This window comes from Panthera leo, chromosome A3 (genome assembly GCF_018350215.1).
Source record: "Panthera leo isolate Ple1 chromosome A3, P.leo_Ple1_pat1.1, whole genome shotgun sequence".
NCBI lineage: Eukaryota > Metazoa > Chordata > Mammalia > Carnivora > Felidae > Panthera > Panthera leo.
This window is the reverse complement of record NC_056681.1, coordinates 114879762-114900397: the sequence shown is the minus strand read 5'-3', so window position 1 is coordinate 114900397 and position 20636 is coordinate 114879762. Positions and strand designations below refer to the sequence as shown.

General features: G+C 52.1%; 1 protein-coding gene across 3 annotated transcripts in view; it reads right to left on the bottom strand.

Moving 5' to 3' along the window:
* GALNT14 (polypeptide N-acetylgalactosaminyltransferase 14) overlaps positions 1 to 20636 on the bottom strand; it is a 208856-nt gene that overhangs the window by 28921 nt on the left and 159299 nt on the right. For all 3 annotated transcript variants that reach the window (XM_042933316.1, XM_042933317.1, XM_042933318.1), the window contains exons 4-8: positions 13106 to 13173; positions 10714 to 10779; positions 10418 to 10539; positions 2704 to 2791; positions 1892 to 1976 (exon numbers count right to left, since the gene is read on the bottom strand). In XM_042933316.1, the coding sequence (XP_042789250.1) occupies positions 1892 to 1976; positions 2704 to 2791; positions 10418 to 10539; positions 10714 to 10779; positions 13106 to 13173 (429 nt within the window). The remainder of the gene's footprint in view (positions 1 to 1891; positions 1977 to 2703; positions 2792 to 10417; positions 10540 to 10713; positions 10780 to 13105; positions 13174 to 20636) is intronic.

Below are 20636 nucleotides of genomic sequence, written 5' to 3'. Positions count from 1 at the left end.
CCTAAGAAGGCCACCACTGGGACAGAGAAGGGTAATACCAGGAGGTGGCTGCACCACCGCCCCCTTTGTCCTTGATGTGGTCCACCACCATATCATGTGCTGCCACTGTTGGGTAGCTGAGAAGCTGATGTGTGCTGCATGGAGCTCTCAGTGTGGGAAGAAGGTTCTACTCTCCCTTTAGAAATAAAGGGCAGGGGGTGCTGGGGTGGCTCAGTTGGTGAAGCGTCCGACTCTTCGATCTCCACTCAGGTCACGATCTGATGGTTCAGGGGATCGAGCCCCTCATTGGCCTCTGCACTGACAGTGTGGAGCCTGCTTGGGATGGTCTCTCTCCCTCTCTCTCTGCCCCTCCCCAGCTCACATGTGTACTCTCTCTCAAAATAAATAAATAAATAAACATTGAAGGAAGGAAGGAAGGAAGGAAGGAAGGAAGGAAGGAAGGAAGGAAAAAGAAAAGAAAGAAAGAAAGAAAGAAAGAAAGAAAGAAAGAAAGAAAAAAGAAAAGAAAGAAGAAAGAAAGAAAGAAAGAAAGAAAGAAAGAAAGAAAGAAAGAGAAAGAAAGAAAAGGCATTAGCCAGCATGCCATCTGGCTCCAATCTCCCTCTTGGCATCACTTCAGATTATGACAGCTGGAGGAGGAGGGAGGAGAGGCCAGCAGGTAGGTGAGACAGAGGTCCCTGGTAGAGCTCTCCTGAACACACACGTCTCTCTGGAGTGTCCCCATTTGGCTCTTCATAGCTCCTTGGTTCACAATCTGAGTTATGTTCTTAAGTTAATTCAGTGCAAGTGAGCAAACGTTTACTCTATGGCAGGTCCAGAGATACGGAGATGCCCATGAAGAATGTGGGGCATCCCTAAGTTACCGGCCAGAGAAACTGCATCCTAGTGGTCTTGTCTGTATTTCTCCAAGCACTTTTATCCTCCTGACACCCCACCTGAAGCAGACAGCTGTCAGCTTGGAGATTCCCCAACAGGTCTGGGACACGTGCACCAGCCTTAGGTAGGAACATCCACACCATACGTTCTCAGTGCTCAGGACACAGGCTCCCCGCTGGGTGAACACCATGCTCTGTTCTACCCCTGGCCCCACGACAGGTCCTGGGCCCCAGGCAGCCATCCTGCCACCATGTGCAGTGAATCGTAGCAAGGGCCTAAGGAGAGAACGCCCGCAAAAGAGCCTGGAGTTGATGCCACCATCTCATTCTCAGACAGGACACAGCAGATGTGTGTTTGTTTGTTTGTATATATTTTATTTTCAGGGAGAGAAAGAGTGCATGCACGCAAGTTGGGGAGGGGCAGAGAGTGAGGGAGACAAAGAATCAAAGCGGGTTCTGCACTGACAGCACAGAGCCCGATGCGGGGCTAGAACTCATGAACTGTGAGATCGTGACCTGAGCCAGAGTCAGACGTCTAGCTGATTGAGCCACCCAGGCGCCCCAGACGTGTTTGTTAACAAGCAGCAGTGGCCAGGCCTTGAGATCAGCCTCTGCTTACAGCACTGCTGACCTGACCTTTCCTGGGCTGAATCCTGCCTGGTAGCTCAGCTCTGGCCCTAAGGAACCATCTTTTCCCCAGTCAGAGGCTCAAACAGGACCATCTGGTCCCAACTTCCCAATGTTTCGCGGGAAGTGTAAGTACGAGGCACATGTGTGGGAAGGGTGACACCGGGCAGCTCCTCAGCACAGGCTTTACCAGGCCCCTGTCCCCTCAGGAGACGTCTCCTTGAAGACAGAAACTCCTGACGTAAGGGGAGAGGGGGGCTGGCCTGGCAAGGGTTCTCCTGGTATCTGCCCAGTCCTGAGTGTCCAATGTGAAATGCCTCCTACACTCTGTGGCAGCGGGAAGGACCGAGTGGTGACAGATCTGCCCAGCCACCCCTGCCCTGACTTACCTGATGGGCTCGGTGGGGTCCAGGCGCCGAGCCTTCTGCTCTGGGGAGAGCTGCTCCCACTGGAAGTGGAGGCTCCAGTCAAACCCTGGAACACAGCACCGAGTCACTTGATTTGGTCTCTCACGTGCCCCCGCAGAGCCTGCGCAATGTGTCCCTTTTCTGGAAGCTCATGAACGCATCCGGGGAAGCTGGTCCCAGGCTGGTCAGCAAGAAGGCCGCCAGATGTCCCTCCCACAGCTTCTCTTTCTCTACCTCCTACTGCCTCTCTGAGCCTTCTCTGCTGGGCAGTGAGAGGATAAAGGGCAGACGATAGAGTCACTTGTGACAGAGTCTAAGGGGGACAGGATGGGTAGTTACAGGCGTGGCCCTTGGCCAGGAGCATTGGGGAGGCGCCAGCAGGTTTTTGTAAGGGGCTGAGCTACCTCAAATCAGTTTTGGGGAACCAGCACTAGGCCCTGAGCAGAACCTTGGTGGGCCTCAGAGAGAGCGTGGCGACCAGTGCTGAGGTGACAGAACAAGTCAGGCCCTGCCTAGCTGGGGGGTCCTTGCCTCCCTCCTGTTCTCAGGTCCCAGAGCGAGCCCATATCAGAGCCAGGGCTCTGGGGGCTGGAGGCATCATCCTACATACTCCCCTGGCCGTTCCATTCGTGGCCTCAGTGGTAAGGCCACAATGGAGCCACCATCATTATAGGACTCAGGGCTGGACGCTCCAGACAAAACCACCAGCAGACGCTTCCCCACTTTCCCCCTTGAATGCAACAACCAGGAGGAGCAGCAAGTCCTTGCTGGGGAGGGGTGCTGGCCCTACTCACCGCCCCTGAGCTCCGCGGCAGACTCGATGTAGTTGAAGTTGTCCAAGCTGATGATGTCAATCACGGGGCACACCACCCGCGTGTAGTCCTGGAAGACAGCAGACTCCGGGCTCAGCCTGTGGTGCCAAGGAGCCGGGCTGGGAATCAGTGAGCTTGGCAGAGCCTCGCCCTGGTAACGCCAGGCTGGTTTTGTGGCCTTGACTAAGCACTGCCAGCTCTGGATCTTAATTTTCTCATCTAGAAAATGGGGTACCGCGACCTCTCTGTTTCCATTGCCTAAAACGCCAGGAGCCTTTCTCTGACTCCTGGAGTCCTTCTCAGCCACAGTGGCCTTCGGAGCATGGTGGGGACACGGCAGGGGCCGGCTGGAGAGGGATGCATACGAAGAAGGGGGAAAGCAGGAAGAAGGGGGCTCTAAAAGTCCTTCACCATCAGTGGGGTCTCAGGAGGCAGAGGCCACAGCTAGCCCGGAAGGTGACCTCTACCTGCAGTCCCATGAAAAGAAGCCACACACCCACAGGAAAAGCACTTTGGAATTTCCAAATACCTTCATTCTATGCCTATGTTTACGAATAGCATCTCTAGATATTCCTAACTTCAGGTGTCACTTGTGATGGTCACAGATCGGTGCCTCCAGTCCTGACTCACCCCCTTCCTTCCAGACTCAGATCCGGTATGCCACTGGCCACCTCCGTGGATGCCCTGTGGGCTTTCAGTGATGACTTCATCATCTTGTCCCCAAACATGCTCCTTTCCCTCGGTTGCCTATTTCTGCTAACAGAACCATCGCGTATCCCTCTGTCTCCCTAGCACAAAGCAGAAAGCTTCGCCTCTGCCCATCACCCGTCGAATCTAACTCTGAAACTGCTCGTCTGAGTGTGTCCTGCCTCCATTTTTCCCCCTCACACCTGGCGTACCGCAGTGGACTCCTACCTTATCCCACTCTCTTCCCTTCGGCGGCCGCCGAAATTGTCATTACGATGTGAAAATCTCACTGTGCGCTCAACAGCTAAAAACCTGAACTGCCTGCAAGATAAGGTTCCAACTCCTTAGCCTGGCATTCGAGACCATCAAAACCAGGCCTATATCTCCCTTTCCGGCTTCCTCGCTTGCTGTATCCCTCAGGCTCCCGTGTCTATAGGCATCAAAGTCATCCAGGAAACATTCTCAAAATATGCAAGACAGAGGCACCAGCTCCTGGGGGCTGTCAAGGTGCTGCATATATTTTTAAAGCCTTCCCTGCTCTGGGTGAACACCCTGTACCTGGCTTGCGGGAGGGGAAGCTGGGGGCAGTGTAAAGGAGATGTGAACATGGAGACTCCACAGCCAAATGGAAACCAAGCAGCCTGGGAGAGCCAGCAGGTCGGGGAAATCAGGCGGGACCACATCTCCAATCCTCCACACCTACCACCTGCCGGCACAGGCAGGAACCTCTGCTTCTCCTTGTCGCCATTTCATTTCCTAGTTCAATCTCTCTCCCAGATGAGGCTGTCTCCTTATTTTAAGCTCGGACTCACCAGGTGCCTGTTTTTATGTTCACAGACTTCATTTGGCCCTCAGCTTCCACGTGTGACTCATCCTGACAGTGACAAGGTACCTCGGAAGGCAAGGGGCCCATGTGGAAAGAAATGCTCATTTTCAATGCATTGCTTCTACCTCTGGGCCGCGCACAGATGCTCCTTCCACAGTCGACACAGCACCTGCCCAGCTGCCACTGCTCTCCAGGCACCACTCAGGCTCTGTCACTGTGCGTCTCTGAGTGTGCACACGCACCACGTGCCCACGCACGGCCATCCACACCAATACCTCCCCATGGACACAACCTCAAAGACATCCTTGTGACTTGAATTCTGACATGGTTGCGGAAGTTCGGAGACTGAACTTCTTCTGTGAGTCTGACAAAGTCCTCATTTTGCCTTGGCTTGTTGAGCGTTTGGGTCTTTACAGCTTCACTAAGTCCTTATGTCAATGCTTGTGCAGCAGAGAATTACTCTTGCCCAGAGATATGTTTGGCCCTTGCCCAGCTTCTGGGCAGTAACTCCTAAGCCCTCAGAATGCCCTGCCTAGAAGAGTGTCTCTGTTTACCTGGGAGATTTGAGATATACCAGACAGTCTATGCTAATAGTGTGACTTATTATGATGAGGGCCTTGGGTCATGTGGTACCAACTCAACCTGACCTTCGGAGGGGCATGGAGACCATGGGGGGGTGGTGGTCAGCCACATCTAGGTGACTGACCCCCAACAAAAAGCCCAGACACCAAGGCTTGGGTGGGCTTCCTGTTCTGAAATGCTCTGTACACATTGTTATACATCCTGCTGGGAGAAGTGAGTGCCGTGTGTATAATCCCACTGAAAGAGGTCAACTAGAAGCTTGTGCCTGGAACTCTCTATGCACCTGTTCCCACTGCTGAGTTTAACCTGTCTCCATTTGCTACACGAAACAGTAATCATGAATATAATAGCTTTGCTAAGTTCCAAGTCCTTCTAGTGAATTACTGAATCTGCGGGTGGTCTGGGGACCCCCACACCGCAATCCTGGTGTTTCAAATCTCTCCTCAATATTTGGAAATTGAAATGCAAAATAAAATGCTGGTTGCTTGCCTGGGAAAATGCTGGTTGCTTGCCTGGGCCACAGCCTTCCCCAGAAGCCACCCAGGGGCTCCGCCTCCAGGGTGCGTCGGCTCTGGTGCACCGTCCCTGTACGTTCCAAGGGCTTCTGCCCTTCTATTACTCCTATCACAGTTCATATGTGGTGTCTGCTTAGAGTCATGGAGACCAGGTGGGTAATGAGGGATGTTTGGGGCTCAGTGCTGTGTGAAGCCATGTCCTTAAAAAGAGGCTGCACGAGACTTTAAACGTGACCCTTAAAGCCAGGACGCAAATCTGAGTGACCCTGGGGGTCAGTATCTGCTCCACTTGCGCAGCACTCAGCCCCAGCCCACGGCCTGCTGGGCAGCAGGTGTTCATCAGCGTCGGCTCAAGAGGCTGGCTGTTAACTCGCTCTGAGGGTACTATGTTGATGGCTGGTAGCAAAGCGGATGGGTCAGTTACAGTTGAGAAAAATGGCCTCTCCTCCTGCAGGCTCAGGGACGGAAGGACTTCCGGTAAAGATACCCAAAGCCACCACAGGTGCTGGCCCGTGAGCTCCAGTTGGCTAGTCTTCAAGGCTAGGCCCACAGGTCGGCTTAAGCAGGCAGCTGGAGGAGTCACTGGCAGGCCCATGGCCTGGACCCTGTCTCCCCCTCACCCCCCCCCCCACAAGTCCATTGGCAGCAATGACAGAGGCTGAATGCACCAGCCAATGGCCATCGATCACCTGTGTGGTACACCTCTCCTTCCTCCACCCATTCACGTAACTAAAACTATACTGTGATGAATGCGCACTCAGAAAGCTAGAGACATCAGTCACTCACTTGGTGAACCAGCTTTACTGAGCACCTCTTATGGTTTAGGAATTGTGGCAGGTGCAAAGATGGATACGGCCTCACAGTCTAGGGAAGGCAGAGGACAGGCACTGGAGGATGACGACGGAGCCTCTAAGGTAGGCTGGAGGGGCGGGGTGGGGGAGAAGGAAGGGGTCCTCGAGGAGGGGACAGAAGACCTGGGTTCTCGTTCTGACGCTGCTATCTAGAATTCACGTCACCTTAAGCAAACCAGCACACGCTGAGGAACTGTTTCTTCATCTATAAAGTGAAGACAAATTATTATTTGCCAAACCATCTTGCCTTCCTAACAGGGCTTTTGGGTGGAAGAAGAGAGGGAGGCGTGTGAGAGGCTTTGAAGCAAATGTAAGCCATTATTTACATAAATTTACCAAATGCTAAAGGGATTGAAATTTCTTAAAATCTTTTTTCCTACTGAAGAGATATGCAGATAAGGAGCGGGGAGAAAGAGGCTCCTGTTAAAAGAATTAAAACCAACCTGGTGCTTGTTTCAAGTATCCTCGTGTAGCTGAAGGGAGGAGATGGGACGCGAGAGAGTTCCTTGTGGAAAAGACCAGCTGAGGACGGTTTCTGACAGCCCAAACTTGGCCTCTCTCTTATCTCTTTCTATTTTTGAAAATCCCCAACTCCAATTACAGCTTAAAATTTCCACTTCTACTCACAAGATCAAATCACGTTTTACTCTGAGACGAGACACAATACAAAGACGTGTGGAAACACAGGCTGACACACGCCCACATTCCTGTCCTGGAAGGGATGTCTCAGTGGAATGTTCTAGCAACAAGAGCCAGGGTCTGGAGAAAACATCTGCAGCCCACAGAGGCTGCTGTGGTGCTCTGCAAGGGGTAGAGCCAGACCACGGCCCCAGGGTTTGTCCGGCCAGTCCCCTGCTACCAAAGCTTTAGATCAGACAGCGGTGGGGATCCGGAGCTCAGCCCGGGAGGATGAGCTCTATTCGGGGCCAAGTGACTGCCACAGGAGGAGCACTGGGTGGCAAGGAGCACTCACACGCAGGAGGAGGAAATGATGAAGGCTTCTCTGCCCTGCAGGTGAGGCTGACCAGGGATGCAAAAATGAGAATATTTTTCAGAGAGGGCTTCTGTGATGGCCTCACAGGCACTGGGGTGGAAAGGGTTCATTAAGGTTGTCTGAGAAAAGCAAGGCCCCCTAACATATCCTGCAGGGCCGCATCAGCCTGAGGGGGGGTCCTATAGATCAAACACTGAATCGCCACATGATCCCACAATTCCACTCATTGGTATCACCCCAAAGAAGTAGAAGCAGGCACTCAAACTTGCATACTAATGTTCACAGGAGCACTATTCACAATAGTAAAAAGATGGAAACAACACAAATGTCCATTAGCAGAGGAACGAATAAACAAAATGTGGTACGCAGGCAGTAATTTCTCTGACACTGGACATAGCAACTTTCTTCTCGATATGTCTCCCGAGGCAAGGAAAACAAAAGCAAAAATAAACTATTGGAACTACATCAAAATAAAAAGCTTCTGCACAGCAAAAGAAACAATCAACAGAACTCAAAGACAAGCTACTGAATGGGAGAAGATATTTGCAAATGACCTCCCTGATAAAGTGTTAGTATTCAAAATATATAAAGAACTTTAAAACTCAACACCAAAAAACAAAAAAAAAGAAAGAAATAAACAAACAAAAAAACCCAATCAACTAAAAAACGGGCAGAGGACCTGAATAGACAGACATTCTTCCAAAGAAGACATACAGATGGCCCACAGACACATGCAAAAATGTTCAACATCACTCATCACCAGGGAAATGCAAGTAAAAACCACAATGAGGTATCACCTCACACCTGTCAGAATGACTAAAATTAAAAATACAAAAAACAATTGTTGGTGAGGATGTGGAGAAACAAACGGGAGCCCTCATGCACTATTGGTGGGAATGCAAACTGGTACAGCCACTCTGGAAAAGAGAATGGAAGTTCCTCAAAAAGTTAAAAATAGAACTGCCCTACGATCCAGTAATCACACTACTAGGTATTCAAAATACAAAATACAAAAACACCAATTCAAAGGGATACATGCACCCCAATGCTTACTGCAGCATTATTTACAATAGCCCAACTATGGAAACAGCCTGAATGTCCACTGATTGATGAATGGATAAAGAAGATACGCTGTATACATACAATGGAATATTACTCAGTCATAAAAAGAACGAAATTTTGCCATTGGCAACAACGTGGATGGATCTAGAGTATATGTTAAGCGAAATAAGCCAGTTGGGGAAAGACAAATACCATGTGATTTCACTCAAATGTGGAATTTAAGACACAAAACAAAGGAGCAAAGGGAAAAAAGAGAGACAAACCAGGAAACAGAGTCTTAACTACAGGGAACACACTACACTGATGGCTACCAGATGGGAGGTGGGTGGGGGGGATGGGGGAAATAGAAGAAGGAATTAAGAGTACACTTATCATGATGAGCCTTGAGTAATGTACAGAATTGCTGAATCACTATATTGTACACCTGAAATTAATATATAACACTCTATGTTAACTATAATTGAATTAAAATGAAAAACTTAATTAAAAAATGTGGTACACTGTGATATTGTGATATAAGAAGAAATATATACCTGGCTTTTGATCTTGGTTCACTGCACAAGAGCTTCTTTTTTTTTCTAATTTTTTTGATGTTTATTTATGTTTGAGAGAGAGAGAGAGAGAGAGAGAGAGAGAGTGGGGGAGGGGCAGAGAGAGAAGGAGACACAGAATCCAAAGCAGGCTCCAGGCTCTGAGCTAGGAGCACAGAGCCCTACATGGCTCGAACTCATGGACCATGAGATCATGACCTGACTGACTGAGCCACCCAGGCACCCCTATTTCACTAAGAGATTCTAAAACCCTTGGGATTTCCTGAGAGATGGGGGGACAGGGACGTCTTTGTTATTCATAGCAATCCCCTTTCATGGAAACTGAGTTTACGCTAATGAGATGACTGGTCAGCTGGGGAACCAACCACTTGATTAGAGGGTTGGTACTTTCAGCATCATCCCCGCCCCCCTCACCTCTGTGACCGGTAGGATCTGGAAGGGCCTCCAGGGCCAGGCAAAGCCCTGAAATTAAAGGGTCTGTTCATAACCTACTATTTCTCAATCCAGACCTCTTCAGCGGGATTTTGCCAGAAAAAAGGGGGAGAGAGCATTTTCTTAAACAGCGCTAAGTTCTGAGCTCTCCCAGTCTCAGGGAAGGTGGTCACAGGATGGGTATTAACCTCTGGGCCCACGTGTGAGAACTCTGCAAGGCCACCGAGGTGCTCTCGTCGGGACGAACGAAGCCGGGAAGGATTTCCCACTTTTCGGAGTGGTTCACATATCCCAATTCTTTCAGCCTCAACCCTGTCATTTTGCACAGGGTAGATGGTGTGGAGGCAACACGGAGGGCTCTGGTGCAGGTGGCGCTGGCCAGGGAATATCAGCCCAGGTCACATAATTCCCCCGACACTGTGTCCTCATCTGTGAAATGTGTATGTGAAAAGTAACGGACCTCGTACTGCACAGAGCGGCCATGGGAGTCAACTCAGGCAGAAAATGAAGGGCAGCAACGCTAAGCACTGATGCTGGTACCTATTGGTGACTTCTGGAGATCAGGATGGGGGTGGGCGGACTTTGGGGAATATAAAATACCAATGGGAACATTAAAGAAAGTTGTTTTTTTTTTCATACTTTCCAAAGGAGTAACCGAGACATAGAAGAAACATACAGAATTCCAGAGTAATCTAAAGGCAGACAGAGGCAAGGAATAAAGGTTTCTCAGCATCCTGCCCACCTGCCTTGGCCTGTGGGCAAGGGTGATGCATGGCTGGAGGAAAGACAGAAGCCTCAGGAATTGGGTGACAAGGCCCAGTGAAAGTCTGCTGCCTTCTTCTCACAAAAGGCACTCATCAGGGCTCCCTTTCTGGAACCTTCTACTGTCTGGGAGAAATAGTTCTGGGCAGTTCTCTTGCCCAGGAAACTGCACGTGTCATGTATCAGCTGCCGTTGGCAGCCCCATTTGCGGGCCTGCTGTGGGTCACAGTGTGATACAAAGAACTGGTCCCGGGCCTTGCCCTGCCGTGTGACCGTGGGCAGGCCACTCTACCTCAGCTTCTCCATCTCTAACGAGGGGACAGCAATCTGTCCCACCCCCTCCCAGAGGGCCTGGGGGGCATATGTGAAGTACTGGCCTGAGAGAGCCAAGAGGTGGGGGCTGTGGAATCCTGGCCTCAGTCAGCCTCACTCACCTCTTTGACTCTGTGCAGCAGGGGCTGGAGCCAGTCTCTGTTCACTTCACAGTGGCTGTCAAGGAAAGTCAGAGTGGTGCCCTGGGCAACACTGGCGCCCCGGATCCGGGACCGGACCAGACCTGCAGTGGGGACAAATGGGCAAGTGGATGCCCCCATCCTTCCATCTTCCGGCAAGCTCGCGGGGGGAGCCACATGACACCCCCTGCACACTGAACATAGACCCAGATGTGCACACACACACCCCAATCCCTGACACTCATGCTCCAAGGTCCTGCCCAGCTGCACGGACCTACCTTGCCGCTCTGTGTTGCGAATGCATTTCACTTTGGGCAACTTGATGAGTTGACTGCAGTCATCAGCTGTGAAGACAGAAGGTGACGCGGGGTGAATGCCCTGGGGTGGAGGTGAACCCGAAGAGTAGGTAAGTAAGGCAGCCCTACCTACTGTCCCTGCCCCCAGCCGCAGAGCCCTGTTCTGCCCCCAGGGTGTTTGTGGGTTTTGGATGAGGCTGACTGATTGCTTCTATCAATATACAAACATGGCCCAGTCCATGCAAAGTGGCCTCAAGGGAGGCCGCTTTGGAGCAGGTCACATAGTAGTACCTGTATGCTTGCTGGCAAGCACTTCCAGATGGGAATTCTTGGGATGGCCACCTGGAGACTCTTCTCCGTTTCTATAGACCATGAAAAGCAGGAGACGAGACTCTTGCTCACTCTGGTGGGGTCTAGCAAAAGCTGCTGGGAGACCACACAATGGATGAGATGAACTGTGGCGTTTCCTGTCTGATACCGGAGACCTTATCTGTCAAGTGATCTGTCCAGTGTATCCCATCACAGAACTGGCTTACCTCTCTCTCTACCATGCAGGGGAATGTGCCGGGATGGGCAGGAGACCCCGTCTTCAGCATCACCCCAGACCTGTCCTCTGGCTTGCCTGCCTGCCCCATTGCTTCCCTGACCCACCAAGTCTCTGAACTCCATATTGAGACCCCATCGTGTTGGTTTTGCTTCACTGTTTTACCACTCTTAGCCTCTCTTTGGCTCTGGACTCTATAGAGTGACAACAGAGACTCATAGAAGCTTCCTCTGGGCCAGGTACTGTTCCAAGCACTTTGAATGTGTGAACACATTTACTTGACTTTATTTTTTAATGTTTATTTATTTTTGAGAGAGAGAGAGAGAGGGAGAGAGCGAGCAGGGGAGAGGCAGGGAGAAAAGGGAGACACAGAATCAGAAGCAGGCTCCAGGCTCTGAGCTGTCAGCACACAGCCGGATGCAGGGCTCAAATCCACGAACCGTGAGATCATGACCTGAGCTGAAGTCATGTGCTTAACCATCTGAGCCACCCAGGCGCCCCGTGTTAACACATTTAAATCCTTACATAAACTGTATAATTATAATGATCTCCATTTATAGTCAAGGAAAGCAAGGCACGTGGAAGTTACTAATTTGCCTGAGGTACGTAGCCAGTGATTGAGTAAGTGATAGGTCTAAGATTTGAAGCTGGGCAGTCTGGCTCCGTCTGTGCTCTAACCACAAAGCCACTCCGCTTCTGAGTGAACCCAGCAGCATACCCTCCTCCAGCTCCAGTGCCAGGTGACCTGGCAGGACGAGTTTCTCCCCACCTCCAACTGCTTCCTCACTAGGAAGGGAGATCAGCTCACCAAGTTTAAGTACTGAGAGCCCGATCTTATTGTTCTGGACCCAGTGCACAACTCACGTATGCATTACTCCCAGGGTTCTGAGGCCGTGCGGTGGGTGTGGGTGATAGCCTTCCCACAGCAGACCCCAGGGTGGTAGTGGTTCCTAAGCCAGCTGCCAGCATGGGCACTCGGGGGGACAGATTCTACTCTCCTAGGACTTGGAGCTGTTCCCAGGGCCATTGCCTGCTTCCCCTGGTTTGTCACCAGAAAGAGGTGGCTCTGCCTGGAACTGCACCCAGGATGCTGGGATGATGGCTCTCATAGGAGGCGGCCCTACCAACCCTTGAAGTCTGAGGATGCTTCCCCAACTGTCGTGCCCATCAAACTCAATATACACATGTCTGAGGACACCTGCATGCTCTTCTGTGGGCAAGAAGATATTGGGGGGGGGGGGTGACCCACGTTCTTTGATAGGACAACTTGGAAACGGAGATGACCAATGGCTGGAGGGTCAGAGGGTAGCTGCTCACTGCGTCATGGCCAGGTGGTGGGATGCCCTACACGGCACCCTGCAGAGCCCACCCAGCACCCCCCACAGGAATGCAAGGAGAGGGTGCTGCAGCCTGTGCTCGGGCTAGCAGATTGTCACAGATACGAGTCACGGACCCCAAGCGATGGAAACTGCTCTGGGTCCCAGGGTCAATTCTCTGAAGTTTTCTATGTCCAGGATAGGGGACAGTGACATACATGTGTGTGCACACCTCCATGTGCACACGTGCACACACACACACACACACACACACACACACACACCCCAACCCAATCAAGGATCGACTAAATATACTGTGTAGGTCCTCAAAGACCCACAGCAGACGACCCAACAAATTGTTTTTAAACGTAAGGTTTATCTCCCTCCTGAGCCCCACATCAACACTTGAAGTCTTCTATACCTGCTACAAGCCTAGGCTTCCCTCTATCCCCAGACAACCACGGGCAGGGAATAGAAACCTGCGTCTCCAAAGCAAGGGAGCACTGATACTCACGGTCATTGCTGAAGTCATCCACCAGTATGATTTCCTGGATCAGATTCATAGGAGTGCGGTTCAGTACGCTGTGAGGTGGAAGGACGGGAGATAATTAGGACTTCTAGCAGTTAAAAGTATGCACTAACCTGAGCTTTAAATAGACACCACTGCATTTGAGGAATGAAAACTGGGAGCAACCAAAGGGCTTGTGCAGTCACGCCGCTCCCCTGTGCGCCCCTGGGATACAGCCCTGCTTTCCCCTAGTGAATGCCACCGCACCCACCCAGCACCCAGACAGAAACCCAGGAGTCCTCCTCAGCGATATCCCGAGACCCCACACCGAGTCAGTGATCAAGACTTGCTGGTCCCGCTAGAAAAGGTCGCTCAAACCACTTCCACCTCTTCCACTTCTGTCCTGGTTCAACCTCTCTTGCCGGATTTTTTGCAGCAGCCATGACCTGCCCGGGCTGTCCTCTGGGGGCCTCCAGAGTGAGCTTTCTGAAGCCCGGAGCTGACGTCTCATCGTGCGACTTTCCTCACCAATGCAAACAAGTTAAGTTGACAAAACCTTCACTGTCTAGACCCAAATCCTCAGCACGCTCTTCACTGTCTGGAGACGGACCCCATTTCCAGCCTCCTCTCGCCTAGGGCCCTTGTCGGGTGACATCCTGCTGGTTTGTAACCGAGAGCTGGGTCTGCCACACTGCCATGGCCTGATATGCCCCTTCTCTGACGCAAGGACCAGTTTAACGTACTTCCTCCCCTAAGAGCTTTCCAGCTACTCAGTGAGAATGGATGGCTTCAGCTTCCTGAGGCTTCTATCATGCCTAACTCTGAGGGTTGGTTTTTGCTGGCCCCTCTGGGCAGAAAGGTCAAGTCTAGCCCAGGGGATCATGGTCCTTGTCAGTACTGTGCTGCCAGAAGCCAGCTCAGAGCCGTGGCCCGCCATTCCCTCCAGGGATGTGTACTGCACACCTACTATGTGCTCAGCATTGCATTGGGTATACGAGGAACAGAGGGAACGTCAGCTCTGCCTGCCAGATGCTCAGAGTCTAGGAGCTATTTACTACAAGCTGTGTGATCTTGGGCAAGTTACCTTACTGCTCTGTGCAGTAAGTGGCCCCATCTGTAAAATGGGGATAAGAACAGTAGTACCTTTTTCACAGGGCCACTGAGAGAATTCGAGAGAAAATGTTTCTAGAGCATTTAGCACAAAGTCTGGCTTGGAGTAGTTGTCTGGCACTATTTTTGTGCGGCAGGAACAATTCTGGGATTGACTTCATGTGCTGGTCTGTGCTGCCAATGTGCACTCACAGGGCAAGGCTGGATTTCTGGGTTCCCTCGGGGTCTCGGGCCGTATTCCACTTCTGAACACCCCAAACCACGCAGTTCCTCAGACACCCTCGGGGCCACACCACCCACTGGGGGGTGCCCATGGCCTGGTGCGTGTTGGGGAGGGGGTTCAGCTGGTGCTGGGGGGGGGTACTGTGTGAGTCCCTCCTCTCAGGAGGGCCAATCTGAGCCCTGTTTTTGGTGAGCCGCCCTGTCTAAGCAGGATGCAGAGACTCTCCAGGAGAAGAACTTTGCCTGGAGCTACTTTTATTTATGTAGCCTTAATTCTCACCATGGCAACTGGTAGAAGGTGAGAGAGCAACCCCGACTCCAAGCCCTGAGCTGGCTGTTGGGAGGTGGGGACACAGAGGGGCAGGAGGTGGTGGGAGGAGACCCTTACCACACAGGATCAATTGACAGTCCCAAAGAAAACACACGCCAACCCAACGACCAGTCTCCTGTTCAGACAGGGAAGGGGGGAGGGAGGCAGAAAGAGGGGGAAAACCTGCTTGAAGAATACCCTCTAATGAGGTTTGATTAAGGCTGCAGCTTCTTCACGTGATTCCCCCCAAATCCCTGCCGGCTCTTTGAAATTCAAGAGTTCTCTTCTGTGAACATCAAAAGGTAAATCGCATGCAGCTCTGGGCTGGTTGAACTGAGAGATGATTAGCGAATAAAAAATGTCCAGGGTTTAAAAAAGAAAAAAAAAAAAACAGAAATCGTCAGCAGTAAGTGCTAATTAGACCATTTCCTGGTAACACCTGGCTTGTTTTTTGCTCCCCTAATCAGAGCAATTGGAGTGATAGCGGGGGCTCCGTGAACGTGGCCCTGGATTGGGAGAGCCTGAGGTGGCAGGTGCTCTGGGCTCCTGGGGTGGCTGGTGGAGAAAGGTCAAGTCTAGCCCAGGGGCTTGGCCTGGCCCAGCTGGTCCCCCAGGGGCCCCCTTTCTGAACCACCGCTGCCATTCCCACCATCCAGACCCTGCTTGCTCCATCCCTGGAGAGCTGTGCTCTTCCCAGTCCGTCTGCCAGGAGGCCTCACCAGTCCCTCTGCCACCAAGCCAACTGTCCCTTTCCTCCAGCTTAGGAAAAGCCCGTCCCCCACTACGGCATTCCATGCCCTTTCCACACAGCCTCCGAATGGGAGTGAGTGCTCACCTCACTGGCAGGCCCAGATCACACCCTGCCTGGGAATTATTCTAGAACTGAGTCTCCTACGCACGGCTCACTTCTCTGCCAGAGGGCAGCTAGGCAGAGAGCAACTACCTACACCTTCCACAATCTGCCTGCCGAGCCCTGACGGCGGGGGCCCCCACGGAGCACCCTGGGAGGCGGAGGGCACGGCGGTGTGAACGGCGTGGGAGGCCGGGCGGCCCCCAGCATCTCCTAGCTGTGCCATCCTGAACAAGACGCCAGGCCGCTCCCAGCCTTCGTTTTCATCTGTAATTACATTTTCCTTGTAAAGGCAGGCGATATTAATACTTGACCTACTTCACAGGCTCTTGTGCCTTATGAAATGAGGAAATGTATTTGAAATTGCTTTGTGAACTCTACGGTGCTGTATGCAGGCAGGGTTTCTCCAATGTTCCCTAAATGCCAGTGGGATGAAGACCTGAGGTGGGCTGACCGTTGAGTCTGGACCTTCTGGAGTCAGGCTGACTTGGGTTCAAGTACCAGAGCTACATATCCACCATTTGCTGGCTTGAGAGCTTCAGTAGGTACTGAGTCTCCAGCACCACAACTTCCTCGGCTGCCTGAAAGGTGCTCAGCATGGAGCGTGGCCCAGGGGCTGCTTTCAGAATCCAGGTTATTGATAATAATGATGATCCTGGTTCTCAAAGTGTGACCCCAGGGCAAGCAGCATCTGTGCTGCCTGGGCACTTAGAAATGTGAATGCTCGGGCCCCACGCCAGACGCACTGGGTTAGAATACCTGGGGATGGGACCCTCTCAGGGAATTCTGATGCCTGCTCAAGTTTGAGAGCCCCTGAGTAACAACACTGCTGCGTCCCCAGGCGGGAGAGCATCAGGACCCCTGCCACTGTCCATTGTACAGGACCCCTCTGTCCCAGGCCCTGCCTGAACCCACTCACTCTTCTCCACCATCGTGTGAGGCAGTTATTACCGGTAGTTCTTGTTTTGCAGAAATGGAAACTGAGGCAGAGAGGTACAGGAGCTTGCCCAGGGCCACACAGTTGGTATGAGCAGAGCGGGCAAATCTGGCCCCGTGTCTCTTTTCTTATCCACCTTAACCTAAGAAGTTGTTCCCTCTAAATCCAGAGTTTTACCAAAAAAGAAAAAAAAAAAAGCAACAGTAAGGAGATTCAGGGTATAATCATGCATGCTCCAGAGCCCCCACGGGCAGTGTCTGGTTGAAGGACACTCCAAAAAGAAGGGGACAGCTCTGGGTCTCACATATACACAGGGACCCACTGCAATACCAGATAAAGATAAGCCATTCCTTGGGGCTTGCTTCTGTCTCCTTAAAAAAAGAAGTCCCCTCACTGATCTGGGTTGTGACTCTCCCTGCCCCCATCACCCACCCCCATCATGCCACTGCCTAGCTCTGAGTACCTTCATGTACACCCTCCCAGCCCCCAGCCCTCACCCAGCTAACTCAGGAACTCAGGGGGCCAGAGAGCGAGGGCAGGGATGGGCAGAGGGGCGAAGGTTTAGTCAAGTGCTGGGGGGAGGGAGGGGGAGGAGAGGGTACATTCAGTCCTCCCCTTGAGCGTCTTTCCCTTGTGAGAGCCTGGCAGCAGAACCATCAGAATTCTAGAACATTAAAGATGAAAGATACTTTAGAGAAGATCCTTTCACTGATGACAAAGCGAGATAGGAAGAGCTCCTCATTCAGTCCTGTCTCAGTGGCTGGTGATTTATTTGTGCATGAAGATAGGGAATGGAAGGAAGAGAATCCCAAGGCAAATAATACCTGGCCATGGAAACTTCTAGAAGTAATCTTCCTTGCTTCCCTCCCTCCCCTAAAATTCACTTTCACCGTGCTTATGATATAAAAGCCTGTCTGTTCACACAGTTCTACCTTCATTCTGCTGTTTTCATATATCACACTTGGGTGTTATATCAGAAGTTCCTCAGAGGCAGGAAACAGGTCCATGGGCTCTCCTGGCAAAGTGCCCAGGAGTTTGGTGTGTGGTCTGGCACTTCATGGGTGCCTTCTGAAAAGTATGGTGCTGATGCGCTGGTCCTAAGCCCTCTTTCAGAACACAGGGCACCAGGGCCTCGGAGGCAGTGCTCATCAGGCTGGTGGACAGAGGCACTGGGTTACACCCTTAGCTGCCTCCCAACCTCCCCCCTTGAGCCAGAAACCTGAGTCTTGGCTCCTGCGCTTACTAGCCCGGTAGCCTTGGGCCTCTGTTCACATCAGGCACCCCTGACTTCAAAAGTTCCAGTTCTGGATGGGACTCTGACTGGACTGAGGCATGAGGTGTTCTGGAGACCATAAAGCCCAGCATACATTTAAAATATTAATGATATTATTATAAAGTATCATTATTACTATTGTAAAAGAGCAGCGAGAAGAAAAGAAAAACTGTGTCTTAGAGCTGAAAGGGAGGAGTCTACAGGGAGCACCTCAAGTGACCTCGAGAATATAAACACGGTGTTAGGGAACGATGGGGAGCCTGGGAGCCCCACAGGATAACACCCCCAAATGTTCCAGGTAATGTCTTCTTGTGGAAAATGTGGTAGAACTGGAAACACGAGGGATATTTTCATCTCCATCCTCAGAGATGTGGTCAGTGATCTGCCCAAGTCACACGGCCAGGAAGCAGCAGGGGAAGGACTTACTTGACCCCAGGTCTTGTGACCCCAGGTACCCGACAGCCTCTTTTGAGAGCTCACTCACCGTGCAGATATGGAGATAGCTAATGCTGCTCAAGCACCGACTCTATGCCCGCCACAGTTCTCGGTCCCTTGTCTAACCCAAAGCAGCACTATGCGGTAGCTATGGTTATTATTCCCATTTTCTTGATCAGGCAACTGAGCCACAGGGAGCTTTGGTAAGGGGTGAATAAGATGCAGTCTTGCCCTAAAGGAGTTCACTGAAGATTACACCTGGGAAAAATGCATTAAGTGCTAGAGTAGGGATTTGTAGTAAGAAGTCCAGAGGAAGGCTCTAATGGTGTGTGTGCATGCGTGTGCGTGTGTGTGTGTGTGTGTGTGTTAAGGGGGTGGAGGTGCGTGGTGTCAGAGGATTCCTAGAAAGAAGAAGAGAGGCCAGCCTGGAAGGTGAGGACTCTTGCTGATCCCAGTGCCCTCGTGGAAACATCTGGCAGACATAGTTTGTTCCAGAAACCCTGCCTACCCTGCCCAAGCAGACCGTGATGGCCATGGGGCTGTGGTCTGGTGTTTTCAAAGTAGTCACCTTCGTTCCACCATGTCCCTGCTCAGCCCAGAGGCTGAGAAACAACGTTTCTCCCTTCACCAGAAAAGACTCAGGTAAATCGGATCACCCCATACCCCTGTTCCCCCCCATATGCCCGCACTGGTTTACAAATTGGAAAGGTACTGACTCCTGACAGTGACTCAGGACATTTTCTGGTCAAGAGCTGAAGCCTTGTTGGGAAACCAAATGCAAACCTGGGGGCCTGGGGGGCGAATACAGAAGCCAGGGCAGAAAAGGCAAGCAGCTGGCAGAAGGAAGCAGCCAGCCGGTTGCCAAGGACATCTGGGCAGCAGACAGAGTTGCCCCTGTAGACAGGGGGAAACAATACATACTCGGGCAGTTCCCTCCTTGCGTTTCTATGGGATGCACTGACCCTGCAAGGCAGACATTCATCGTAAGTGACAGGTGGCACCGAAGACTTGGTGCCCGCCATCAGGGCGAGCCTGTCGCTGACTCCCTCCCATCACCCGGAGCTTCCCTACCTGCCCACAGCCAGGCACAGGAAGGTGTGGCTTAGTGATGGAAATGACAAGAGATTTCACCATGTTTGGTCATCCTCTCCTTGGCCCTCCCTCTCTGTGGGATCAGGTGACCATGTGATGCGCTGCCTTCCAGATAGGGATGGGCTCAAGCAGGCCATGTGTCCCAGGGGCATGGAGGTATCGCAGGCACTTTATCCCAGGGCCGACCCCAACACCTCTATCAGGGATGCTGAACACCACCACCATCTACAGCCTTGCCTATAGAGGCTGCTAAGAACTGAGGTCAGAGTGCAAGGGTTTGAGCCCTGCTTCACCACTGTTAGCTGAGCAACAGCGGGCTTTGATTCAGTACTTCCAAGTCTCAGTTTTCTCAGCTGCAGAGTGGGTACAGCAGTGGCCTCCCACCTACCCAACGGACAGCATGAGCCAAGGCACGTCTGCACACGAGGGCACCTCATGATCAATGGCTGCCATTACCACCTTCGAAGATGCCAATGCTGCTGGAGACTTGAAAGAGGAAGGGGGGCCGGATGGTGTTGGGGGGAGGGTGGGCATGGGGAGAGGGCTCCAGAGTTATGGGAGGGACATGGCATGGGGAAGGGAGGCAAAACAACCAGGGCCAGGTCTCCAGGGCCCTGTCTGTGCTCTGAGGGCAGTTCTGCTGGGAGCTGACGCTGGGGCTTTTGCAGGTCACAGATTCATGCAGGCCACAGGCCAAAGTAAGGATGCACCTGTTAGAGCAAGAGCAGACCCAGACTAGGAGCTGAGGGTGGGTGGAGAGGCGGAGCGGGGTTGGGGCTGCAACAGAAGATACACAGAGGGGAAAGCAAATATCAGCACTACCTTCGAGCTGCTCTGCCATGTGCCGTGGCTCCTGGCCACATGGAGGCTGTGGAGAGGCGTGGACTGGGACTTGCAGTGCCTGGCAGACCCAGGTTCTAATCCCAGCCCGATGCTGGGGTGGGGTATTTACTCAGCGTCACCCCTCGGCTCCCTTGTCAGCTGTGGAAGTTAGAGCTCATGTTCCAGAGACAGTCTAGCACGATGGTTAAGGGCGAGAGCTCCAGATCCTCTGTGGCTGCCACTGACCTCCAAGTTACCGACCACCTGGGGCCTCTGGCTATCCCCCTATAAAATGGGGTAAGAGCCGCCCTCACAGGAGGATGAAGAGCGACAGAATGGATGCATAACATGTATCAGACAGCACCTCCATGGAGTGGGACATGCCTGACATTCTTATCACAGGGCCAGCCTGCCAGTGAGCAGACCTGGTCTTCCCAAGGGCTGGGCCTTGAAGGGCTGATGGATGGATGGGGGAGGCTGTCTTAC